Genomic DNA, 21,163 nt, shown 5'->3' on the forward strand with positions numbered 1-21,163 from the left:
CTGTTAGGTCCCTACCATTTCTGTCCTTTATTGTGGCCATCTTTGCATGAAAATTTCCCTTGGTATCTCTAGTCTTCATGAAGCTATCTCTAGTCTTTCCCATTCTATTCTTTTCCTCTATTTCTTTGTATTGATCACTGAGGAAAGCTTTCTTATCTCTCCTTGCTCTTCTTTGGAACTCTGCATTCAAATGGGTATATCTTTCCTTTTCTCCTTTGCCTTTTGCTTCTCTTCTTTTCATGGCTGTTTGTAAGGCCTCCCCACCAATGTCTGTCTAATCCTGAATCCAGCTTTGTCTTCCTTCACAGCATCCATTACATTCCACACTTATCTCGTCCACTAGAAGGTAGCTTCCTGAAGGCTGAGACTGTTTTGTTCACTGTGGTTATCTCCAGCGCTTAGCATAGAGTAGGTGCTCATTAAATAATTACTGAATGAATGAATGGATGCTGTAAACACAGCAGGCCTGAAGAAATGAGTGGGTGACGTTCAGTCTTTACAGGCTATATTATTCATATCCTCCTTCTGTCTGAGCTTCAAAGGGAGGGGCATGATGACTCCTACCAGAGGAGTAAACAGGGAAAGAGGCCCCCAAGAATAGAAATCAAAAACCCTCCTGCCTCTGATTTCATGGCCAAAGCCTTGAAAAACCTGAACACAAATTAACCTTGCAGAATGTAATGGATATTTAAGGTAGTTAATTTCAGCAAAAAGAATAACCCAGTAAACAAGTTTTCCTTAAACAGGCAGACTGGCAGGCAGAGTGCAGCTTACATAAGGAGCAATCACATTGTCTATGTCACCCTCTTGGAGAAAGGCGGCAAGACACGTTCTGCTCAAGCTGTCCCCATAACCGAGTGATTCATGGTTACAGATCCCCCCTGGAGCTGCCTCTGGCACATGTGGGATGTTGGGCAATGACCCAGAAGTAGCCGTGAGAGTGAAGAGGTAGCTTCCACACTAGGAGCAACAAAAGACCTTTGCTCACACTCCTCAGATAACAGCTGCCTTACTACTGGGACAGGTCATGTCTGCCCCTCCAGAGTGGGGGACGGGTGTTGTCTTCAGCTTCATGGTGCCCTGGTGTGTGTGCTGTGTATAGAGGGCTACTCTAGATCATGGATCTCAGTCACATCCATGGAGGGATGACTCTCTGCTCTGCTGTAAGGATACATTTTAACATAATTTTAAATAATTGGACACTTTTTGTGCATTCACCTAGAAACCAAAAAGTCTTTCAAGTGGGGACTTTACAGAAACTGGAGAAAGCACACTAGGTCTGGGGGACTGTCTCCAGTCACTCACAATCCACCCGGTGCCACCACAGCTCTTGGGGCCTCTGCTCCTCAAACACTGGCTGCTGAACAAGGTGGTCCCACCTCCCTTCTCCCTCCTGGAGCCTCAGCCAGAACACAGACCCCTTTCATTTTAAGGATTTTATTTTAATCATCATTCATTTAAAAAATGAATCTGCTGGAGTAACAGAGGTTCCAGAGTCTGAAAAGCTAGTACACAATGACTTTAGTATCATTCCTGACTTCTTTCTGAGATGATACCTGGCAGCCTAGTTGCCTGACTTTTTTTGTTTCTTTTCCAGAAAGTGGAGTTCACCAAACCTCTTGCTTCTTTCTGTTCCAGGCTTTCTGGAGACCAAGACAGACCCTTTCTTTCTTTCTGACAACAGATTTCACTGGAATTTCAAGTGATTGTTTCCCCAAAATGCACAAACAAACAAATCTTTCATCTTTCCCAGATACTTGACATCAAGCTGGACGGATAGTAGAAGGCTAGCAGACCCTGTGTTGATGGACAGATTGAAAATTACCTGGGCAGACTTCACTTTGGGAGTCTCCTCACTAAAGACTGAATGACTTGTTGCTTTGTTGTTCTGAGGTTGCCCTGAGCAGCCACCCTATGGGGTTCCCCATCTGCAGCTTGGTAGGAAACAGCATTCTTTAGCAGCCTTGACGCAACTGGCAGGGTAATGGCCGTAGCCTGCCTTTGTTAACAGGAGGCAGGGGCATTAGCTGTATTGTTTCTGGAAGTTGGCAGAAATGTGGCCCTGCCCTGTGGTCCTTCAAAACAAAACTTGAGTTTGAATTTCTTTTGTTGGGGTAGATAAGGCAGTGCATTGAGCTCCATGGAAAACAGACAGGAGGGCTCTGACAGATGGGGAAAGGGTCACCCCCACAGCAGGGGGTCAGCTTGGAAGTGGGTACTATGGCAACCCACTGAGAATTATCCTGTGAATTAAAGGAAGGTTGGATTCACTGGGTCTGCCCAGGCAGGGAACCTGGCTGGGTCTTTGTCAGCCAACAGACAAGAGGCTGGTTTGCAGCTGTGTGATTTGACAGTTTGGTTGTGTTCAGACAGCTCTGTGCTGTGGAGACGACATTACTCTGAGTCTCACTGCGAGTGTGTATGTAAACCAGTGGCACACCAAGGAGGGAGGCAATGGGAGCCACCCGTTCAGGCAACAAGCAGTGGATTTCTGTGTGTGTGTGAGTGGAGAGAACTTAAAAACAATAATAAAACTGATGAAAATTCTGTTTGCTTTTTATTATTTTCATGCTCTAACAGTTCCAAACAAGGTACAGTAATAAAATACTCTTCCCTCATTGGGGCAGACTTCTCCTATGTCTCCTCCCCCCATCTTTGGTATAACACTGGGATAAACAAGCACCAGGTGGTACGATTATAAATCAACAAGAGAGTAAACAGAGAGCAAATAACTCCTGAGATAAGATTAAAAAAAAAAAAAAAAAAAGAATTATCCCCCAAACTCTGCCTTGTGGAGTCTACAGAAGGTTGATCTGTATCCTAGGGACTTTCTCTTGTTTAGCTTTGTCTTGGTTACCTATTGCTGCTTTTAAAACGACCCCAACATTTAGTGCCTTAGAACAACAATCATTTATTTGCTCATGATTCCACAGTTTTGGCAGGGCTCAGTGAGGATGGCTCATCTTTGTTCCATGTGGTATCTGCTGGCCTTGGACCTTCCTAGAGCGGTTTTTCACTCACAAGTCTGGTACCTCAGCTGAGACAGATTGAACAACTAGGGGCCAGTCAGTCATCTCTTTCCAGGTGGCCCCTCCACATAGCTTAGACTTCCTCACAGCATGGTGGGTTCTCCTTACGTGGCGGCTGGTGTTCCCCAGAATGCAAAGCAGAAACCATCAGGTTTGCTTAATGTCTGGTCTTGGAAGAACTCGAACACTATTTTTGCCACATTCTATAGGTCAAAGCAGTCACAGGGCCAGCCCCAATTCAAACGGAAGGAAAAATAGACTTCATGATGGAGATACTGTTGTGACCATCTTTGGAATCAGCATCTACCTCAGGTCTTTTTCTCTGTTGTAACAAGGTATTGTATGCTTCCACATTTTGCCTTTAATGATGATAAATCTTATCACACTGGAAAAAGGTAGGTCTCGCTGTGACCTTTTAAGAAATCAGACTCTTAGAATTACCATCATGCCTGGGTTCTGAATGACAAGATGGTCTCTTGGCAAATTCCTAAGAAGAAACGAGATTTGGGGGCATGTAATATTAGCAATGACAAGCAAGAGAAAATATGAGGATGAGCCTGATTTGCCAAAATCCAAGTTAATGCCTTGATCTATCTTCTGAGAAAAAAAGTCAAGTGGCCCCTGAATTTTGATTATTACTCCCGGGTGTCAGACAGTCCTGTATCTTACACCCTTTAAAACTAGTATTGCTGGAAACAGACTGGCCACAGGATACCCCTGAGGGTCAGGAGGCCAGAGTCTTTCAGATCCTTCATGTATGACACACCTGTTCAGGGGTCTCTATACAAATTTCACCATGGATCAGAGAACTGCATCTCAGTCGAAACAAAATCCACCTGAGGGTGGAGATATGTCGAAATGACTACTTTGTCTTTGCCACACAGTGTGAATCCGTCTATACCCCTACAGAGCTTTGGTTTGAAAAATATTTTCAAGCCCCCTAACATTCCACTCACTATAAATAACCGGGTGACCAGGTAGGCTTCTGGTAAACGCCCACGGTTTTGTGCTGTGTAAACACCAGAACAGAAGCCTCGGCTCCCTGGGTCAGAGCAGAGCCTGGACCGGGCCCTGTCTCCTTGCCCCGGGTTCTCCTGTCTTCTGGAGCAGAGCCCCTCCAGGCTCCTGGCGTCTCTGCCTTCAAGGTCTGGTCTCATGGCCTCTTCTGCCTTGCCGGCTTGCATCCCGAGCCAATAGACGAGGTCAGTCAGCTCCCAGGGTCAGTGACCACAGCAAGGTGGGTGCCTGGCTCCTAGTCTTAAACAAGGAGGTTGGGTGGGCGGCACGCCTGTACCCACCGGACCCAGCCCTTCCTTCCCACGACAGCCAAGACGTGGTGGGGCTGCCTCACCGTCTTGGGCTCCCATCACTCTCGAGGCCCTTAGCTTTCCTCTCACAGCAACTCTGTGTCCCTGTGTGCCCCCAGACGCTCGGCCAAAGGGCAGCTGGGGTCAGGGTTCTTCCTCTCGGCGGCCAGGTCTGCTTGGTCCTCACCCTCCGGGGCGGGTTTCCGCGTTGGTTCGCCCTCGAACCAGCCCCAGCACCCCCGCCTTCCGCGGGGCCCTGTCTCCTCGCTCGCTGGGCGCCCGGGCGTTGTTGCCCGGGCTTGTTTCTAGCTCCGGAGCGTCGCCCGGCCCGGCGCCAGGTCACGTGCGTTAGTGACAGCCTCTCGCAGGGCGGCCCTGGGGCCCGCGCGCCGCCGATTGGTGGGGCCGGGCCGGGCCCCGCCCTGGGGCGGGGCGTCCGGGCGGGCGGGCCCGACGGGCGGGCGCAGCGGCGGATCAGCTGTTCCGAGGCTGCACAACAACAAAAGGAGCGGGACGCACCGGCGGCGGCCAGCGGCGCGGCCTCAGGAGGGCTGGAGCGGCCCCGCGCCCCCGCGCCCCGCCGTCCGGGTGCCGCAGCTACCTCAGCCGCCCGCGCGCGGGTCCCTGCCAGCTGCCTTTGCCGCCCGTCCGGCCGCGGGTCGGGCCCACGTAAGTGCGGGCGGGGTCGGCGTCCAGGGCCGCTCGCTCCGGGTCGCCCCTCGGGCCGCGGTCGGTGCGCTCCCCCAACCCCGCTCGCCGCCGCGGGCCGGCTGCCCACCGCCTCGGCGGCCGCGGAGGTGGGCGCGGGCGCGGGGCGGCGGTTGGGTGTTTGGTTTCTGCCTCCCCCCACCCCGAGCGCGGCCTGTTTTCTCGGGGCCGCCGCGGGACCGACCTCCTCTTCCCTCTCCTCCTCACTCGGCCTCCTGCCCTCCGCCGTTGGGCTGGGGCTGCCCGCCCGGGAGTGGGCGTCGGGGGCCCCGTGTCCCGGAGGGGCGAGCGCGGCGGCCGCCGCCGCCGCCCCGGGGCGCAGCCCTCCGGGACTTGAGGCTGCTCGGGCAGCCCTCCCGGCGCGCGGCGGCTCCGTTACCCCGCGACCAGCGCTCGCCCGCCCGTCGGTGGCAGGTTCCTTGACTCCTGCTTTGATCTTACCTATCACTGGTGGAGGTTGCACCTGTGGTAGGCACTTTATCTCCCATCGTAGTTAAAATCCTCATCATTTTGATCGTGCACGCTCATTGGGTGCCACAAACTCGGTGAGGATTTTACATGCATTAACTCGATTCCCACAATAATCCTGTGAAGTTAGACTGTATTACAGATAGGAAACCTGAGGGCCCAGAGAGATGGACTTAACTTACTCAAGACCACACAGCCAGTTAGAAGGAAATGGTGTTTTAAGTTGAAGATGAGTTTTCTGTAGGGATTCTGTGTGTGTGTGTGTTTAATTGTATTTCCTAATTACATCTGCTCATTGTCTCCTGTGTTAATTCCAATTTCGAGGAGATTAAGGAGGAGGGCCTCTCCCCCTTTCCGTCACTGAGACAAGAACCCTTTCTGAGTACAAAGTAGTTTTGAGAAAGGGGAGTGGAAAGAGTCCCCTGGGGTTGTTGAACCGAGGAAATGAGGAGCCCCAAGATCTAGAAATCGCTTGGTAACTGAAACATCTTTTTCACTGCAGATGCAAAAAGCTGTAGGAAGCGTTTGCTTTTAAGGCACAGTCACTATAACCCTGAACTGGCAGCATAATTTTCGCAGGTTCCAGCCTGGAACCAGGACCTTGCTAATTTCTATGACTAAGGTCTGGTTTGTTTTTTTCTTTATCTTTTGTTCTTTTCTGTGAATGCTTCATCGATTGCTCATACTTCTCTTGGGAATGGTCCCACTTTCAAACCTCAGGGTTAACAGGCTCTGAATTACCCTTTATTGCTGTCTTTGTTCACTGTCATTCAAGGCTTCGGAGCCAACCTGGTGGATCCTGGGGAGAATAACCTCCTTGTAGCTGGCTGAGTAGGCTGGATAGAGTGGAACAAGCGAAGACAACTTTCTTAGCTTGGTTTTTCTACAGTTTAAAATTGATGTAAAATTACTTGAGTCAGCACATTTATTCTAAACTAGTGAGAGAGGGTGGGATAAAGAGATCATTTTGAGCTGCTTTTTGATGATGATGTGTTAGTCTGGCCACCTGATATTTCGAAACTGTCAAGAAGCCACAGCTGTACACATAGTTAGGAGTTAAATCATCAAAGTTGTGGGATTTTTTTTTTTTTTAATTTAAAATGTTTTTGGAGCCGCCTACTGGCAGCCAAAACCAACTGAAAAGTGCAGTTCTCCGAAGTTCAGAGAGCCAGAGTTGAGGCTGGAAGGAACCTGAGACATCCCATGCTGGGGATGGGGGGCAAGAGCGCAGGGTCCTAGGAACCAGACAGACTTCTGCTCTAACGTGGGCCCCACCCCTGAATAGCTCTGTCACTTTTGAGCAAGTTACTTAATTTCTGAGCCTGTTTCCTTATTAATCAAATGGGACAAATAAGTACCTCAAGTCTGTCGCATACAATAAATCACAGCTCTGATGACTTTATGAACATTTTGCCAATAAAGACACTCAGACCCAAAGATGCTAAGTGACTTGCTCTGGTTTGAAGTGAACTTGTGGTTAATATTTACTGGGTGCCTGCTGTGTGCCTGCTTCTAAGTGATACACACTTATTCCTCCTGTTGGCCCTATCTCCCCATTTTAGGGATGAGAAAAGTGAGGCACTGAGAAGTTACTATATATATTCTAAATACACACAAGTTCTGAGGAGCAGAGTCAAGATTTCGAACTGAGCAGGCTAACTCCAGAGCCATGTGGCCTCAAGGTTGGTTGCCTGTCTCAAAAATGAGAAAACAAGTCATACCAACAAGCTCTTCCCAACCTAGTAACTCCTTTTCTAAGTTCTCAAACTAGAATGCTTTACCCATGAGTATTAAACTCAGCTACCTTTCTCTGCTCACAGAGCATTTCTACTCATGTAATATGAAAAATATTGATAACAAAATGTTAAGTAACAAAGCAGGATACAAAATTGGGCATGCATTGGCCTACAATTGTGATAAAAAAGAAACTATTGGTAGAAGAAAATGCACAATGTACTAACAATGATTGCAACAAAGTATGGAGTAACAGTTTCCTTATTTATTTTCTAAACTTTCTGTAATGTGGCTTGGTTCATTTTATAATGGAGGGAGGGAATGGAGGTATTTAGAGCCAAGCGGAAGAGGCCACAGCTGCCCCCTTGAAGTGCTGGGGCACAGACACTTCGTTTCTTTTCTCCACCAGGGTGAGACTGCCAGGCCCGCCGGTGCCGGGGACAACAGCAGCGCCTCCCGCCTTGCCTTCATTCCTCGACCTCTTGGCTAAATTCCAGAGCTGTATTTGTAAATTTGTCCTCTTAGGACACTGGCCTTCTCTGGAATTTTCACCTTAGTTTTATCTTTATCCTAGAGTTGTGAATATCAAAAAGTCTGTGACCTGCTGAGGAGTGCAGTCTGAAGCCCTGCTTTCCGTTTTTTTAGCTGCAGAGGACCAGCCCCAAGGAGAGCCTCCATTCTTGGGCCAAAGCCAAGGTGAAGAGTAGCAGTGACCTGGTAGGGACAGTCTGGGTCATTGGGAAGATAGGCCATCAAGACATTAGAACAGCATTGTCCAATAGTAACATACAGTGTGGGCTATGTATGGAGGTTTGGATTTTTAAGTAGCCACCTTAAATAGGGAAAAAGAAACAGGTGAAATTAATTTTGTCAATATATTTTATTTAACCTACTATATCCCAAATTAAATAAGATTAAAAATTTAGTTTCTCAGGGAATTCCCTGACGGTCCAGTGGTTAAGACTCTGAGCTTCCACTGCAGGGAACGTGAGTTCAAATCCTGGTCGGGGATCTAAGATCCCTCAGATCCCACATGCCGTGTGATTGGGCCAAAGAATTTTTTTTTTGTAGTTTTTCAATCTAATTGCATTTCAAATAATCATTCACCTGATGTGCCCAGAGGCCATCTCACTGAACAGTGTCAGTGTACTGGGGTCTCTCTAGCAGCTCCTTGTCCTTTGTGACAGCTACAGAACGCGGGGCTGGAGGAACTTGGCAAAGTCGGGCCAACCTCACTTTAGGAAACCAAAAGAGGCTTGACTCGTGCGGTCCTGGGGGAAGCTCCTCTAGAGATGCCCTTCCCCTAGCAGAGCTGTGTGTCCTCCAGGCCCAGGCTGGCTTCCACATTACGGAACAGGGCACAGCCAGAGGGGGCAGTTTGGAACCTGCAGCTGCCCAAGCACAGTGGTCCCAGCATGATTTCTGCCTTGTAGCTGCTGCTTAACTGGCCTGGGCCTCAGTGACTGACCGCATGTGGCACCACAGTTGGGGGATAGGGGCACGTTCAGAACGAGCTAGGGTTCCCGTGGGGTGTTCCCTCCCCACCCAGCGGCTCTTGCTGCTGCAGGGCCTGAGTCCATCCGGGCACTCGGGAGAATTCATCCAGCTAGGTCAGCAGACACAGAACTGTACTTGGGGCCAATAATTTAAGAGAAGTGGGGGAAAGATTAAAGTATCCTTTCTCCCTCCTAGCTCATATGCTCAAAACTTTTATGTACACATCAGCCCTGGGATAGCTCATCTTTTGGGATAATCAAGTCTTGCCAACTACACAGCCCACTTCTCTTGTAAATTCTCTTACATGCAACATAAAGTTCACTTTGAGTTCTCATCCTCCAGCTCTAGACTACATGATTGGCCAGACTGCTTTCCAGAAGGGTTTTAGGGAGACTGGTTATGCAAGTGACACTTCCTGTTTACCCGTTTTTCATAATTAATGGCTGAAGATGACAGATTGTGACCACAGAAGTATTCCAGTGTCATTTATTTAAACACATACTTGTAGTACTACATGAGTAGTACCCTGCCAAACAGTCGTAGCAGTCCAGAGAACACGTAAAGATTTGAACCAGGAGTCTCATCACCAACAGATTTGAACCACATCATTTATATCTAAGGATGATTGTTTTGAAAGTGAAATATCCAGAGTCTGAAGTTAGGGATTCAGGGCTGACGCTCCCTGTGTGAGCTCACCTACTCTTACGGTTCTTATGGTTCATGTCACCCGCTTTGTGTTGGTAACTCCCAGATCTGTGCCCTCAGCAGACACCGTGCTCTTGGACTGCAAAGCCCTAGATCCAGCTCCTTGCAGACATCCCCAGGACTCATCAGCTTCCCTGGTTCCTCGTGTCCAGAGCACATGGCCTACACCTCTGCTGTGTTCCTCTTCCACTGAACTGTCCTACCACCCCCCTAGTTGGCCAGGCCGAAAACCTAGGGCATCCTTGACTTTTCCCCTCCCCTTCACTTCTGGCACACAGCACCCTGCAGGATCCAGTCCCCACATAGCCCCCAAGCCTGCTGTCAAGACTGTCTGCCTAGATCTTGAGCCAAATGGAAGTGAGCCAGATTCTCACTCATCTGCACGTTTCCATAGCATTCTTTCTCCTTCGTCCGTTCTTGAGCTCAGCCATTCACGATTAAGGTCATGATTGCAGGTGTCCTTCTGTGACCCCTGTCTGGGATTTGAGGAACCCCCAGTACTTCTCCTCACGTGACACTCATCACACCGGGTTGGTGGGCTTGCCGTGGGAGGGCCTTGTCTGCTGCTGTCTCTCCTGCCCTGAGCACTAGGCCTGATGCATAACAGGTGCTCAGCAAATATTTGCAGAATGATAGTTGACGCTGACTGAGAACTCTGTACCAAGTTCCTTGCTAAGTAGGTTGCCTGCACTATCTCACTGGACAAGAGTAGGGGCAGGGGAGCCATCTAGGAGGTGGTGATTAAGTCAAACCAGTTGGCTTCAACTAGGGTGAGAGTGGTGGAGAGAAGTAGGCGGATTCCAGCCGTGTGTGCAGTTTGGGTGAGGGGTGCAGGGGTGAGGATGAAAGGGAGTCCAGGGTGAGGGCTGAGTGTTTGGCCTGAATAACTGCTGCCTCTCTTTCCTGAGAAGAGGGACGGCTGGCAGTGAGCCTGAGTATGTTTGTGGGGGGAAATTAAAAGATCTCCTTGCAGTTTGTTAGGTTTGGTCTGCCCAGCAGGTAACCAGGCAGAAATGGGTATGTAAATCTGGAACTCTGGAATAAGATCAGGTGTGGCTGGAGTTCCTCGTTAGAACTCACCAGAACTCCATGCATGGGGTAGAACCCTTGGAGTAGTGTGACTTCCTCACCCTGGTAGGAGACACACCACCTTCGAACCAGGCACAGTGGTCCTTCTTGGTTCTGGTTGCTGGGCCACCTGAGTTCTCTACAGTGTGACTTTTCCCACACCAGCTGTGGGAATGGTTTTGAAGGTCAAAGTGCGCTGTAGTTACAGATTTTAATGGAATTAGGTGTGCTTACAATCGTACACAGGAACAGAGCAGGACAGAAAAGGTGCCAGGGGAAGCTGAGGGCTTGGCGCGGCAGTGGACACGTAGCCGGCACGAGTGCTGGGCTCAGTGGGCAGCTTCTGACCAGTTGACCATGAAAACCTAGCTTTCGCTCTACTTACAGAAAAGTAGTATTTCAGTTGAAATATGTTACCCAGGGATATTATTTTATATCCCTTACTATAAAAGCACAGATGTGAAAGAGAACTAACCCCTTCCATTGTGCATTTTGAGATATTTACAGGTTGCATTTGAGTACTCGATTATATGTTTGTAAAAAAGAGATTTTGAAAAAAAAAGAGATTTTGCATCCTTCTGTTTGAAAGAAGGGAAGAGCCAAGCTGTAGGCTAAGGCCTGTGCTTTTCTCTAGGGGTGAGCAGATGTACACATTATATAAACATGTGCTGATTTGAAATAACCTTTTTTTCTGTTTTATTTTAGGGATAATGATCCCTGCTTCTCGCCTAAGTTGAATAAGCACCTTGTGCACTTTAATCCCCTGTCAGTGGCATCAGGCTGACCGAAGCGGGTTTTGGAAATCTCAGCTACAAAGACATCCAGCCAAAGTCTCAGTCTTGCCTTAACAATGTTCCAGAGATTGAATAAAATGTTTGTGGGTGAAGTCAATACTTCTTCTAACCAAGAACCAGAATTTAGTGAGAAAGAAGATGATGAGTGGATTCTTGTTGACTTCATAGGTAAGGGTATAGCCGTTAATCATCACAGCAAAAGTGGAAACTCTTTTATCAAGTTTTTGCATAAGTAAACCAATAATTCTGAAGGTTTTTAAGCCTTAAAAGTAAATAAACAGGAATTTGTCTAAAAAAATTGCAGGAAGCATTCTGTGCCAGATGATCAGGTCAGTGAAACTGATGTTAGCCTCTCCAGTATGGCAGCTCTTATACCCTGATCCAGTTAGAGGCACTTTTATAGGAAACCCCCATCCCCGACAAGCAGTAACCCATTTGGTGCATTATGTGTCTATGCAGCAGAAGAGAAACCAATCTTAAAAACTGTTCTGCCAAACCAACATAATCCATCCCATACAATGATGCACACCGCCCCCTAACACGCACACATGCACGCACACACACTAGGTGCTCAGAAGTTATTTTATGATCATTGTGAGTGAATATGAATGGTTTTGTGTCTGATCTAAATAAAGGGAGGACTGTGAGCATCAGCTAACAGCATCATCTCTTCTTTTTCTGTGCTCTGATGTGATCTCAATGTGTTACTCATACCCCGCGGGACTTCAACAACGTGTGTGGACTACCATCTAGACACTTGCACGGGTTTCTCAGCAGCAGAGGATGAGGAAGAAGATGACATCAGTGAAGAGTCACCTCCTGAGCACCCTTCAGTCTTTTCCTGTCTCCCTGCGTCTCTCGAGTGCTTGGCTGATACGAGTGACTCCTGCTTCCTCCAGTTTGAGTCCTGTCCAATGGAGGAGAGCTGGTTTATCACCCCTCCCCCATGTTTTACTGCAGGTGGATTAACCACTATCAAGGTGGAAACCAGTCCTATGGAAAACCTTCTCATCGAACACCCCAGCATGTCCGTCTATGCTGTGCATGACCCCTGCCCCAGTCTCGGTGAGGCCCACTGTGGGACTGAGGAATTCCATAACCCAGGCAGTCCCAGGTACGTTACTGTCTCCACCGATGTTCGTGAAAGTATGTGCCTAGTGCATAAGGCGGGTGATGGTATGAAAAGATGAACTCATTTGAGATTTTCAAAATATTAGTTCTAGCATGGCCCCAGTTATGTAATGGAGAGCTGTCTCGTTTGTAATATTCTGCTACTGAATGAAAAGAAAAGACTGGCATTTCTGCTAAGTATCTTAGAATATAACTCTGGCACTTTATAGTCTGGATTATTTGGGGTATCAAATTTGACAGGAATGGTATAACTTAAAATAAATCTCGTGATCTTCGAAGTAGTCCTAACTAGGTCACATCAAATGGTGCTTAGCCTTGAAAACCCGAGGAATCTGAAGCATGAGGTAAAGAAAATGGCAGATTTAGCAAAGCATTTTGCTCAGAGTTCTCTTCTGCCTTGCAGAGGGAAGCTTTCACATCCAAATACTGTTTTGTGGTTAAATGGGTGCCCCAAGTGGTCTGAAAGGCTCTGCTTGGATGGTGGATGGGTTGAGTGTCTGGAACCGTTCAGGGAGGGTGTCTGGTCAGTAATCCATTCCAGAACAAACTCACAGTCTGGCCTTTATCCTGGGACTACATTCAAGATGGTTCCCACCCACTAAACAAAGCCGGTGGCTGCGTTCAGCGGCTCAAAGTCCAGCTGGTCTGTGATGCATGTTGGTGGGAGGTCCCCTCTAGCATTAAGCTGTTGGTAGGATCCTGGCACTGACTTAATTCCCTTCATACCTGTCAAGGGGACAGGTGAACTGGACTTTGGAGCGGCTCACAGTGTTCTGTGGCTCAGTGCAGTCAGCCCGAGGGCCTCTTTTTCAGTTGTCCAGGCTCTGGCTCTACTAACCAGGCCACTGTGTGTGTATCTCCTTCTATTTCCTGTTTGCCAAATATAAACAAAGCCCAGGCAGCTCATTAATCTGATAACTTTACCAGAGTTTGCTGCACTTTCAATATTGTAGATGTTCTTGAATGAAGATAAATATACACTTGTGCCAAACTGAAAAACATTTGCTTATATAGTTACCCAAGCTTTGTATTAGGTAGGATCTTTGATCTTTGATATTTGACTGGCACTTTATTCCATATTATAAATTTATCAAGAGGTTAATGTTTCAGGCATTCCAACAGAAGTTTAAATACATTTCTTTGAGGTGGTTTAATTAATTTATTTAATTGCTTAGCAGTTGATTCAAATTAATTTCTTCAGTTCTTAGAAATTCTTCTCACCTTATTTTGATCTCATCTCTGAGGAGTTCCACTCGAGAATTTAGTATGATTAATTACTAGCATTTGTATATTTATGTTTTCAATATTTAAAGTATGTGTATTTACATATGTATATTTAGCAGCTTCATAGACAATAGAAGTAGTCCATATGCACTGCAGAAAATTAGAAAGGGCAAAAATTTTTAAATTTTAAATGACATTTTTCTCACTACTGAGAGATGAATACTGTCAAGATTCTAGGGCATATCCTTCTGGGTGGTTATTTTCTGGATGTGCCCATGCATGGATATATAACACCATTTTTAACCTAAATGAGATCAAGCTATAGGTACTGTTTTATAATCTGCTTTCTTAGGCAATGATCTCTACTTTTTTTTTTTCCCAGTAAAATTTTACTTTGTGAACTATACAAACCATACTCAGATTTGCCCACTAAAGCCCAGAATATTTCATCTAGTTTGTTCAAACCAAGAACCAGTTCAGGACCTTGCATTGAACCTGGTTAAGTGTTTGCAGTTTTGATGCAGTGAGTTCATTTTTTATATCTTGTTTGTCACTGTATCTTGTTATATGTTTTGATATAACACTTAGGGTAGTTAATTATAAATAAAGGATCAAATGGACACATCTAATTTTATATTAATTCTTTCTGAACATAAGAAAGTACTGTAAATTATTATAGTTTTATAATAACTAAAAAATTTTAACACCTTTATATTTGGATTTTAAATTCTTATAAGAAAGGCCCAGTAAATCAAGATAGAAATCAGATGTCACCAAAATTAGGAAGATGGCTATGTAGTAAATATCTGTATTTTCTGAGCAAGAAGTAAATCATATGCTTTTCGAAAGTTAAGATTGTTTTCATCCTGTGTATCCTTGTAGAGATTACCATAAAGTACATAAAAGTAAGGTGCTTAACAGTTAGATAGGCTTCAGAGTATGTACTTTATTGCATTTTATCCTTTATAAAATATTGTATGTGAAGGTTTATGTGCTATCATAATCTTAAGTACTACATGTTCCTTTAATGACCCATAGTAACCCAGTTTTAATAAAGAAAAGTTGACCACATCCTAATAGTAAAATTAAATAGCATTTTCAACTTTACTAGTGATTTAATAGTTCACCATTTAACATTTGTAGGGCCAGGAAAAGCTGCTTATAAGACTCACTGGCACAGAGTAAGTATATTTCATTTGAGACTGTGTGATATGTGTTATCAGTCTGAGCAGGAAGGCAAAGGACTCAAGGCATCCAGCTTTTAAAAACCACTGTCTTTGTTTTGTTTTAACTGCTTTCTATTAGTTTCTTAATGTGACCTGCTTTAATTCTACTACTTAATAAAAATAATATATTAAAAACATAACTGTGTTTTCCTCTAGCAGTTGTAGGCAGAATATATAACTGCCTTCCTGTGTAAAATAACCCTTAAAAATCTTAAAGTTCTTCATTACGTGTTAATGTAGTTTAGAACTATCTGATTAGCTTTTTTTTTTTTTTTTCAGTGGGTTTTGTCATACATTGATATGAATCAGCCATAGATTTACACGTATTCCCCATCTCGATCCCCCCTCCCACCTCCCTCTCCACCCGATTCCTCTGGGTCTTCCCAGTGCACCAGGCCCGAGCACTTGTCTCATGCATCCCACCTGGGCTGGTGATCTGTTTCATCATAGATAATATACATGCTGTTCTTTTGAAACATCCCACCCTCACCTTCTCCCACTCTGATTAGCTTTTAATACAGAAAATATATAGTAATTACATGGTTTGTAGCCATATATTAAGATTATGTGTTCTCCAAGGGTCTTTATAACATTGCTCTGCAAATGCCATTCCAAAGTGTGCCTGTTGTGATATAAATTTAAAACTTAAGAGTTATGTTTTGTAATAAGCAGATATCTTACCAAGACAAATTTTAGATGAGAATTTCCTTATGCATATTTCTATTAAATTCAGATTTAAGCCCTGTTTTCCTAGAACATTTTGCTTATAAACAGATAAAGTCTGTGAAGCTGCTGTTGGCACAATGCCTCAGTATCAACCCTGCCTCATAATCAAACCTTGGAGTGTGACTTTTGTTACATTCTTGGTTGAGTTAGTTAATGATTGTGACGTTTATCTCTCTGAGCCTGAGATTTCTGATTAGTAAAATTTAGGGATTAAAATAGTTTTCTTTTAAGGTTATCGTGAGAATCAAAATATGTGTGTAAATGTGTTTGGTGTGTAACTGAAATTCACTCAACGTGTAAAGCATTTTTTTTAAACTACAGTCCACTCAGCTTACCACCTGTGGGTGGATTCTGTCACGTACTTCAGTGAGAGCGGGCTGCCTCTGTCTGCCATTATCAGTCAGAGTGCTCACAAAGTCAGAACCTGTCTGACGGCCCTGAGACCCTGAGCGCTCGGTCAGACATAGACAAGTCAGTGTGGCGAACTGAATTGCCAAGTAGCTTTCTCAGTTTCCTCGATAACGCACAATAGTCTGTAATAATCCCCAGTTTCTTCTCTTGCAGAGTGGAAGCTGAGAATGAGATGGGGCAGCATATTCATTGCTACGTTGCAGCTCTCGCTGCTCATACAGCTTTTCTGGAACAACCCAAGAGCTTTCGCCCTTCGCAGTGGATTAAAGAACACGGTGAAAGACAGTCTCTAAACAGAAATAGCCTTCGTCGCCAAAATCTTACCAGAGATTGCCACTCTCGGCAAGTCAAGCACAGCGGCTGGGCTGTCCATCAGCCCTGCCCACGTCAGTACAATTACTAAGAATCTGAAGCGTGTCTGGTTGGCTTCTCGTAGTTTGTGCGTATGTGTGGGCATGTGCATGTATGGACGGTGAAGATGCTGTCTCTTTACAGCCAACAGATGACCAATCACATAGTTTTATCGGTGTGTTTAGACACTATCTTGAAAACCAGATTTATATGCTGTGTATCACGTAATGCCTTGCTCTTAACATTTGCTTTTTTGTAAAAATTTCTTCAGAATATTTTTGGAAACATATCAATACAGCTAGTGTTTGGGAAGGTCTTTAAATCTATTAAGGTGTACATGAGTTAGCAATTTAAAGATGTTTCTTCCCAAGTACGAGAATAGGCATCTTTCAATTTCATTTTATTGGGTATTAATCAGTCTTTTGAGTAAGCAGAAATTTATTCTCAGGGTCAGCCATACACTTTATTGACCAGTACTTGATAATCTTTTCTGTATATAATGAATACATTTTTACACACTAACATGAGCATTAACAGGTGATGTGGTTGCCACAGATAAAATGGAATTATGGCTGAACTTTCTTTTGGAAGAAAACTTGATATATTTCTATGTGTATGGGGTTTTTATTTCCCAGGTTAGCCATGCAGTTCATTTTGGAATTCAGGTACATTAAGTGTTAGTGAACAGTGCATTCAGTAATTCCGATGTGACTGTGTAACGTGGTACAGACATTACGGCATCGTGGGACAACAGTGCCCGTCTCACGTGCAGAGGGATTAAATTCGACCTGTGAAATTGTGGATTTGGGGAAATGTGTATCTGTAAGTAACGCATTGGTCCACTGTTTGTTTGGATTCTTTCCTGCCAGCTCTGCCTACTCGCCACTTCACATCAGCTGTAGATTCAGAAGTCCGTGTCCTGCACTCTAGTGGCTTCCTATTTATATCTGCCCAGGGGAAAAGAGATAGGCTTTGTATTTCTGATACAGTGATAGATCCTCTGCTGTGGAGCCTGTTCCGCCAGCTGGCAAGCAACAGTGAAGGGGATTCCTGGTGACATCTATTCATAGCATCTAAATGAAGAGTGACAGGTTGAGTTTTTCCTTGAGTTTATATATATATTTTTAACTTGGGCTTCAGGCAAATTCCTTAACCACTTTGGCCTTTGGTACCTCCACCAAGGAGGGCGTAGTAACACGTACCTCCCTCCCATTTGTGAGGACCGTGTACTGATTGAAGTGGGGCTGTCCTGAACTGATCCTTGGGTGGAATTCCAAGGGCCCCTCTGCCGAGTCTAAGTGCAGGGGCGGGGCCGGGCCAGCTCTTCGGCCATAACTCCTCTTCAGAGTGTTGGTGCTTGTGAGGCCAGGGTGCAGGGTTCGGGTCACACCGAGGCCAGTTAGCTCAACGAACGCAGAGAAAACCCATTTCTTTACCTTTAGTCACTTTATTTTTTCGCAGTTGGGATGGGTTTTGCTGAGCCATCTGCACTCTGACCAGTTTCCTCTGAAATTAAGTTGAACACATTTACAACCCAAAGCACATTCTACTGACAGAGCAATAATATTATCACCTTCATAATCAGATAGCTTATTTTTCCAGTCTCCTCTGCAATCCTAATTGAGTACATGACTAGACAGTGTTGTCGAGGAAAAAGCAGCATATAGTTATGTGAAGTATTGTTTTATTCTTCAGCAACCCTGTAGCAGCTGGATGCAGGGAACCATGGGAGACTTTGCAGTGAATTCTGACCAGACTGGGACGTGTGGAGTCGGGAGAGGTGACATAGCTTAGTTAGATGATAGTGGTAGGCTGTTCCTCCACCACTGGCTGTGCTGAAGGGCCAGGAATCTCTCTCCAGAACAAGGGTCTAGATCCTCCTTCTCACCTTAGTCCCCTTCTGTTTCGACTACCCCTTTATTTATTTGTTTTCCTCATTAGGGGCCAAGTCTGTTAAGTTTTGTCAAACTGAGCTAGAAGTTGTTTTGTTACTATTTGTGTTTACCAGCATTGGGAGATAGAGTGTTCATGAAAGTGTGTATGTTTTATGCCATGACTGTTAAAGGGCCGTATGTTGCTAACTTGAGCATAGGTGTAAGCCTCTGAATACATGGGGGTCTCTTTTTTTCACATACTAAATGTAAGCTGTTAGTACCTCATGAGCTCCAGAAGTTCAGCCATGAGAATTTGTTTGGCAGCATGAACAGATTTGTATATAAAACTGCAATGGTCTTTTTTTTAACTATTATTTTTTCAGATTTCATGATACCTTAAATACATTTACATCTCTATCAGTTACTGACTTTTCGTTTGCCTTATTTGGGCCAGGTTTTTTATGCTTTGTACCTGGAAAACAATTGACTTCAGTCTTTTCAGTGTTTTTTCAGGGTAAGGCCTACCAGACATCTGTGATATCATACTGTGGTTTCTGCATCAGTGTCTTAAGGCTTCTGTCTAAAACTGGCCCATGTAAGAACTGAAGAAAGTGGTCACCTAAGGCAGTTCTTGGTCATTACGTGTTTGTTAGGGATCGACTATGTGCAGGTTCACAAGACCAATAATAACAGAGAGTGCTATTGACCTGTTAAGTATTCTTTGAAACAGGGCTGAAATGCAGCTTATTATAAGTTAATTATTTTTGCTGTTGTAAATATAAATGGTTTACAGTGTGCTTTAGTGCATATTTCTTAAAAATTCCAGCGGTGAGAAAGAAATAAGACCCTTTTGAATTTAGCACTCTGGTTCTAAACTGATAATATAGCATGTTACTTGGAAAAAGTCTGGAATATGTGGTGCACACAGCAGTGCTTCATGAATGAGTTTCTTAGTTATAATGCACCATGTTTCTCAAAGTTTGTGTTTTTCATTTTTAAAACATTTTATGCTGTATATCTTATGTTTATTACTTTTCTTCCTCAAATAATTTGATTATGTACTGCACCATAAGTTGAAGATTAACCACCCATTATTTATCTTCTGTGGGACTTTATATGGTTGGGTTGGGGGGAGGGTAGGGAATTTTTTGCAGAAGGTGCAGAGTGATTGGGTTTATTACTCACTGTTCCAGGGAGCTTTTTTTACATTGATTTCCTGTGCGTTTTTTCCCAGTTTCGATGCAAACTGTTTCTGTTTACATACCTTCTCTGTTGTATCAGTACTTTGATTCTAGTGAGATTACAATTTACTTAAAACTTGAGAAGGCCATTCAGCATTGCCTAATGTTTTTGCTTCTCAAATCTGTGTAGTACACTGGTTTGTAATCTTTGTGTCTTCATTGAATCTGAGTATCTTTGCTGTTTCTCTTCTTCCTCAAAGAAATATGTTGTCTTATATACTCTTTTAAGAAAAAAGAGTAAAGAAGGATATCTTTCTTTCTCTCATTTTCTTTGAGTTCAAAACAAAAAAGGACTCTAGAAGATAGACATTTAAATTTAAATAGCTTAGTGGAAAAAGCTTAAGAGTTTCCAATTAGTAGTTTTTGTTCTTAGAATCAGGTAAGAGACTGCTCCTTGTACTGGAGATACTGGCATATGTTTGTAATGTTACCTTAAAATTATCTTTTTATTTTATAAGTCCCATACATACTGGTTAAATTCTTTAAAGAGTTGGGCCGCTATCATGGATGGTTTCACTGCCATCGGCCCTGTTGATGTATTATAAATGGCATTCTTATCTACTTATTTTAATGCTTAAAGTTTTATATAAAATGCTTTATTTAGAAAACTTACATAATATAGTGGTGTCAGCCTTGCCATGTACCAATTTCACTTGAAATTTGACACCAATTGCAGTGGTCTGGGGTGGAGAAGGCAGTCCTGGAAAGCATACAGATAAGGATATCTTTTCCTGTTTGCAACAGTATCCTTTATGTGGGAGGAGAAGTTACTATTCCAAGGAAGGCAGCTTAAGTGGATAATGTTTTGTGTGTCATTGACAATTTTTCTTAAAATATTTTTTAAATTGTGTAATTGCTAAATGCCCAATTTTTCTCTGTATTTGCCTGAAGTTTTAGTATTTGTTTTCTAGGTTGACTTCTAAAAACCAAACCAGCTTGGGGAGGTTAGATGTGTCTGTTTCCAAGCTTGGTGTGTGTGAGTGGTTTTGCTTGCTTTTTGGTTGTGTTTTCCTCCAGAGGTTTGGAAATCTTAATCAGTAATTGTGTGTATTATTTTATTTTAACTGGCTTTGGTTTTTTTTTTTTCCCTCAAGTAAAATTGTGAACACATTTGCTTTTCAAGGGCAGGGCGTCAGTCCTAGAGACTGAAGAGTGTTGTAGGCTGTACTCTGTGCCTTCCTGGTGTGTTTCTGGAGACAGTTTTTTTGTGTTTTTTTTTCAACAACTTGAAAACTTAAAAGGGACATTTGGTTAGGTTATATACTGTACATCAATCTATGCATAAATGGCAGCTTGTTTTCTTGAGCCACTGTCTAAATTTTTTTTTCTGTTTTTATAGAAAATTTTTGTACTGATTGGTTCATAGATGGTCAGTTTTATACACAGACTAAACAATACAGCACTTTGCCAAAAAATAAGTGTAGCATTGCTTAAACATTGTATATTAACACCAGTTCTTTGTAATTGGGTTCAGTGGTGTATTTTGCACTACCTGGAGTTACGGTTTTTAATCTGTCAATAAATAAAATGTCCTTTACCTTCACATTTGTCAGATTCTTTTATTTTATCTTTATGGTCATTAGCTTTAAAAACTATGTACAACTTACTTAATCAATCAGTCAGTTCAGTCACTCAGTCATGTCTGACTCTTTGCGACCCCATGAACCAC

At 44.1% G+C, this 21,163-nt stretch overlaps 1 protein-coding gene across 5 annotated transcripts; it reads left to right on the forward strand.

Annotated features, from left to right (window-relative positions):
• The first annotated feature begins 4,798 nt into the window (after nt 1-4,798).
• Nucleotides 4,799-21,037, forward strand: TP53INP1 (tumor protein p53 inducible nuclear protein 1). 5 transcript variants are annotated; one of them, XM_043879823.1, is made up of 5 exons: nt 4,799-5,005; nt 11,222-11,478; nt 12,064-12,424; nt 14,809-14,846; nt 16,182-16,316. In XM_043879823.1, exons 2-4 carry the CDS (start codon nt 11,367-11,369, stop codon nt 14,828-14,830), a joined length of 495 nt encoding a protein of 164 aa, XP_043735758.1. In that variant the 5' UTR covers nt 4,799-5,005; nt 11,222-11,366; the 3' UTR covers nt 14,831-14,846; nt 16,182-16,316. The 5 variants fall into 5 exon arrangements, with proteins under 5 accessions (XP_043735758.1, XP_043735755.1, XP_043735756.1 ...); XM_043879820.1 differs by lacking the exon at nt 14,809-14,846 and adding an exon at nt 7,821-7,942 and having other exon boundaries at nt 4,800-5,005; nt 16,182-21,037; XM_043879821.1 differs by lacking the exon at nt 14,809-14,846 and adding an exon at nt 7,892-7,942 and having other exon boundaries at nt 4,800-5,005; nt 16,182-21,037.
• Nucleotides 21,038-21,163: the final 126 nt, after the last annotated feature.

Source organism: Cervus elaphus, chromosome 21 (assembly GCF_910594005.1).
Source record: "Cervus elaphus chromosome 21, mCerEla1.1, whole genome shotgun sequence".
In the NCBI taxonomy this organism is placed as follows: Eukaryota; Metazoa; Chordata; class Mammalia; order Artiodactyla; family Cervidae; genus Cervus; species Cervus elaphus.